This window comes from Ipomoea nil, unplaced genomic scaffold (assembly GCF_001879475.1).
Source record: "Ipomoea nil cultivar Tokyo-kokei standard unplaced genomic scaffold, Asagao_1.1 scaffold2036, whole genome shotgun sequence".
Lineage (NCBI taxonomy): Eukaryota > Viridiplantae > Streptophyta > Magnoliopsida > Solanales > Convolvulaceae > Ipomoea > Ipomoea nil.
Window position 1 is genome coordinate 941,529 of NW_017618464.1, and position 5,898 is coordinate 947,426.

The window sequence follows — 5,898 nt, forward strand, 5'->3', positions numbered from 1 at the left end:
GAGATTTAAGCTCTTGATACCATGGGGAGTTTATGAACTTGATGATCGTATTGATATAAACCCAAGCATGTATAAATAGTGTTCAGAGGAGAAAAAGCTAACAAGAAGTTACAACATATACAGCTATTCAACAACAGGGGCTAAACTAAACAAATAGAGATGGAATATGTCAACCAGATATCCTTAATACCAAATTCTATGTTCTTGTACACGTTAAACCAACAGCTTCCTTTTGAATTTAAGGTTGGATTGATAAATAATGTCGTTTTGGATGCTGGCTGTACTTGCACTTATCTAACAGTTACTTGGTAAACAAGACCGATATCAACAAGTTTCCAACGGTCTTCATAGGAAAAAGCTAAGGAACGTGAATTTTATCCTAATAACTGTCATAAATCTATGTATTATTTATATTACACAATTGAAAGGTCAAAAGCAAGTATCTCTAGACTCTAATACTATGAGTCAATCTGCTTCTCACGCAGGAGAAGAAAAACTACTTTATCCATGCTATAAAACCAAAATGCATACCACCTATTTATCCTTTTTCTAATGTCAGGAAGTGCTCCAAAAACAGCCTTCAAATGATATACTTCAATGGCTTTGTTATCACTACCTGTCTATTTAGCTCAAAGCTGCTGTGTTTCAAATCTTTCAAGAGAAATGCTGTTTAGTGTTTACTTGCCTGATGCGTGGATTAGCTTATCCCTGGCTGTACCATCGGGAAGAAAGACCACTTCTGGCAAGGACTGGAACCCTGACCGAGATCCTTCTCGTTGGCCCACCAGTCGGAGCCAGCAACACTAGGCTTGTCAGAGAGTTCATCGTTTATGTTGTCAAAAAAGTTGAATTCCTCTGAAGATCCGAGAGTGATAGACTGGTTCTGATGGTGCTGCTTTCTATCCTCTCCATTTGCAGAAGCCCTTTCGAAGCTTTCTCCTGAGGACTCGACTGCAAAACAATCGTGACCAATTTTCATTTCAGGAGTGCATCCTTGTCCTTTGGCAGTAGATTTCCCTTTCTCAAGAGGCGCAGCAAATCCAGCCTTGGACAACAATCCTGGCTTCTTTTCCATGCACCTGAGAAAATCTTCTGCAGTAACCTCAAATGAAACTCTGTGATTAAGTACTGTGTCATCATTCTTCCACCTATTATATGAATTTGAAAGAGGAGCTACATCAGAGCTTTGATGATTAATCTTGAAATTATCATGAGATCTAGTGCCCATCCGATCTGGTGTCAAAGTACCAGATCGCTGTCGTGATCCCCATTCATGTGGGGCTATCTTCTCAAGGTTTAACAGCTTGGGAGGGTCACCAGTTCTAAACTCGAGGAAATATGGATCTCCTACACCAAACTCACGGTCAGGGAAAGGTGATGAGGTCCCTGAACCAGAGATTGCTGAGCCAGGAGAAAGCAAACGACTAATTGGGCTTCCAGGTTGTAGTTGATAAGACTGAAATTCATGAGGAGAAAGGGGAAACATATTACGGGCACCAACATTTTGAAGGTTAGGATCAAGAAGCTTAGCAAATGGCACCTCAGGTGAAGAAGGTGTGGTTAAGTGCACCGACTCAGGAGGAGGAGTAAAGGGAGCTGTAGAAGGTTCTGTGGTGAATGTTGAAAAAACTGGGGGAGAAACTAGCTGAGTCTCATGAGCATATGGTCCAGTTGCAAAAATTGAATTAGGCCCACCAGGGGAGTATATGTTGGCAGACATGGAAGAAAATGATATCACACCAGCTGGGGATTGAGTTGCAGAAGGAGGCTCTGACTGGAGGAAAGATACAGGAGAGGAGGGAGGTGCAACAAAAGGAAGCATTATAGAGGTTGAGGTTCGAGTTGGATTATCAACTGAATGGAGACGATCTTCCCTAGGAGCTGCTGTTTCAGGATCAAAGACTGCATGTACAATTCGTTTGTTCTGCTTTTGAGATCCAAAACACCAATATATGCTAAAACAGCTAGCCCATCTTCTCTTCTGCACCTATTAAGATTTAAGAATAAGTAAACAGTGAGGAAAGAGCCACCAAATTTTACATGATAATCACTCAAGTAAAAACGTCATCTATGAGATTTCCTTAACCCAACATCTTTCCATTTATTCATTCTCCTCAGTGATATGTAAGTGAAGCCAGAATAAAGTGAGTGCAAGATGATTAACTCAGAACCGTAATCTAAACTTCAGTATCCATTATTTGTTGTTTATTTGTCTTTGAACTAAGTTGGAATACTTCAAGTCTGCTGGACCCAATCAAATTGGATTTTATTGAATTCAATTTTAAATATTAAGGTAATCTACAAACTGACAGACATATACTAGTTTCTTCTCTCAAGAGCATAGGGCATTAGTTTTTGACAGCAACAAATACTACTTGACAATATCACCAACAAGGGTACTTAGTGTTGTAACATTTTCTGTTCCCTGCCCAAGCAAGGGAAAAAGGGTTGTAGGTAATTGAAAACCAGTGTACAAAGGTTCTGTTGCCCAGATTATGCCATCATACATTTTCCAAGAGTTCAAAGGAGAAAAGTGAGAAAGTACATTCAAGAATATAAAGATTCATGAGAACTTGTTGGAAGAAAAACATTATTCTTTTGTTGTAATATTTGCATTAACTCCATAAAGATTCATGAAAAGTAAATATTGTGTCTTGTGTTGTCATAGTTGCACTTACTCGTAGAAAGGAGACAAGAACGTTCACACTTTCTGAATACAGAGCACTCCCTCATTCATAAAGTAGGAGAGACTGACCGTAGCTAACGGGACTTTTGAAGATTCACAATGTGAAATAATGCAAAACTAATTAAGTTGTCATGTAAAACAAATTGTAGATAAGCCTGTAAAATAAAAACAGTGTATGTGTTCATATGATTTTAATTGCATTTATGCAAGTACTTAGGCACATGACTTATTGGTGAACTGAGCACCGTAGATAAATTCATGTCACAACATGAGATAATCAAAAGAGGGCATATGCCCGCAAATTCATTGACATCATCAACCATACGTCTTCAATTATTGGCATGTATATTGGCACCAAAAAAGCATTCTATCTTTTCAGTTTGCAAGTTAATAGGATAAGGCAAATCCATTTCAAATTCCTAAAGAGAATACTGAACATTTCCCATTTTCAAACAAGGAGCAGGAAGTAGAATACAGTATATAAAACTGGGAGCCTGGAAACAAGACTAGTACAGATGGAAATGTAGACTATAGAATCCTCATCAATTTGTTTTCTACAATAACATAAATGCATCATGGTTTTCCATTATGCATACAGAAACAGCCAATCAGACCTGCAACAATTTACTTACTCTGAACAAAACAACTTCTGCGTCTATTTCTCAAAACCAGTTATTTCTACGCAATTCTGGAAAATAGGTTCAACATTTAAACAATTTAAATCTAAATTTCCTTGTTTAAAAAGAATTCAGCAACAAATCATACAATGGATTCAATGATCCACTTTCACACACTGACAAGTCAACCTCAAGCACCAAATCCCGACTAAGCAGCAAATTGCAGATTCAAAATTCTCGTTAAAAACACTTTAATATACCAGATCAGATCTCAAATCTGATTTCAGACAAGATGTTTTTTTTTTTTCCTTTTTTAAACAAAGATATAAATCAGTTACAAAATGATCAGTTTCCAAGGAAATTACTGATCTAACACAACAAAATAAAATACAATCGAAAATAATTCCCCAAATAGAAAAATCACACCGGAGAAACAGACGTGAAATTTACCTGAACCGAAGCTTGAGACGCACGATTCTCAGCCGAAGCGATCGCAGTTGCAGCGGCGTTGACGGTCTCCAGAGCGTCGTCCGCACTTCTCATCTCTCCACCATTCGCCCCTCGTCTCATCTTCTCTTTTCAATCGATCAACGAACAAATCAATCACCAAAATTCCACCGTTGTTGCAGCTCCTTTCATCACCTAAACATCACTTTTTCTCTCTCGAGAAAACTATCAAACTCTGCAAGAAGACGAAGAAAACAACAAGGAGCCGGAGCGGAACACAATACAAAACCCAACCGATTCACTACATACACACGCATACATATATAGGCAATTTAGCATACAACCACGAAATCTCTCTCTTTCTCTCTATACATACACAATTTGTATGTATAGGCTGTATGACTGACGCTATGGAGGTCAAACACGGCAATGACGTGAGTGAATTTTCTAACAATGTGAATGTAGTAATTATTGGGGAGAGTAAAAGGCTAAAAAGATAATTTATAGAAATATTTTGGGGATGAAATTACTAAAATGGGGCTGTAAGGAATTAAATGGGGTTTGGTAATTTTGGTTGATGGGTGCACCTGAATTTTGCTTGCCGTATTCAATGATTTCAACAATTGCATACTATAACAACTTCAAGTTCACACTCCCATCGGCATTTTTTTGAGAATTTATTTATAAAAATATATTCGTACAACATTCGATATCTTCATTTAAAAGAAATATTGAACTCAACCCAACAAGACAAGTTTAAGAGAAAGCAAAATTCGAAAAGAGCAAAGCATAAGATGACCTCAAGTGACTCGAGGTTGGCCTGGTTCAAGAGAATACAAGGTCAATTAAGTATTGAAGGTACTCGATTAGCTCAAAGAACGTCCGAATAGCATAGTTATTTTCGGAAAGTTTCTAATAAACGCACAACCATCGTACTAAACAAGTAAATTTAGAATTTGTCTGCATGGACTTAGTTCATTGATTCATTAGGCATGATTTGGAAGAAGAGACCAAGGTTCGAACCTCAACAGCAGCAGTGTGGAGATTATGTCTAAAACGGACAGATCTCTTGTACGCACCGACATTTGGCCATGTTTGTTGAGTCATTGACCGTAATTTACATCCTGTCGAATATTTGAGATTGGGAATTCAACTTTGTTGGAGAAGTAAATTTAAAATTTTATGATTATTAAATTAATTACTCGATGAATTCGGTTGGGTTACCTTTTTTTTTTAAAAAAAAAAAATACTCATAATTTTTTTCAAAGTAGTATTTTTTTTATACTTTTTCAAACATTTTCAACACAAAGAATCTAAGCCCCCATCGATAACAGCCAATCTGTTAATTACTCGATGAATTCGGTTGAATTACCTTATTTAATTAATCATAAGTTGTGTATAAGTGGTGGGGATAATTTGGTCCAAGTGAGGAGGACAAAGAAATTTAATAATTTTGGTGGATTTTGATGAGGTATGCTTAGCGGTTAATATAATGTTGAGTAAAATTATGTTACCGAGGAAAACTCATTGCAAGTTGCAACGTCAATGAGTGCGCACGTGTGGCCATCCACTTTCTCGATGGCTTTTGTGTTTTGGTGGGGCCCCTACCATCTAGCCTGACCCCACACGTAAGTTCCCACCCCACGCCCGCTGCAGCTGCCTTTGAATACTTCCCCAAAATATGCCCCAGATTTTCAAAACTTTAGTATTTTTTATTGAGTGATGATGAAACCATAAACCATTATTTGCAAGTGTACACTTACATAAATTTCATATTTTACTTGAAAAATTATGTGTAATAAACTTAATTAAGATGGCTATTTTTTGATATAAAAATTATTTTTTATTTATTTAGTAACCTCTTTTGTGGCAATTTTAAAGTATGTTTAATTTATGGGTTAGACACAAGAAATGAGAATAAAAGTCATATACATTGTTTGATTGACAACTTCTTAAAACACATGTATAGAATGTGATTACTTCTATAATTAATTAATTTTTTTTTAAAAAAAAAAAAGAAAATTACATCATTGGTCCCTGAGTTATACTCAAATTTTGACTCAGTCCCTGAGTTATGACCGTATCCATTTTTAGTCCCTCAGTTATGAATGAAGTGGCGCATTTGGTCCTCGACCGTTAAAACTGGCG

At 36.9% G+C, this 5,898-nt stretch overlaps 1 protein-coding gene across 1 annotated transcript; it reads right to left on the reverse strand.

Moving 5' to 3' along the window:
• Positions 1 to 322: 322 nt before the first annotated feature.
• Positions 323 to 4,183, reverse strand: LOC109148192. Its single transcript, XM_019296037.1, has 2 exons — positions 3,754 to 4,183; positions 323 to 1,987 (listed from the first exon to the last, which is right to left on the reverse strand). Exons 1-2 carry the CDS (start codon positions 3,871 to 3,873, stop codon positions 698 to 700), a joined length of 1,410 nt encoding a protein of 469 aa, XP_019151582.1. The 5' UTR covers positions 3,874 to 4,183; the 3' UTR covers positions 323 to 697.
• Positions 4,184 to 5,898: the final 1,715 nt, after the last annotated feature.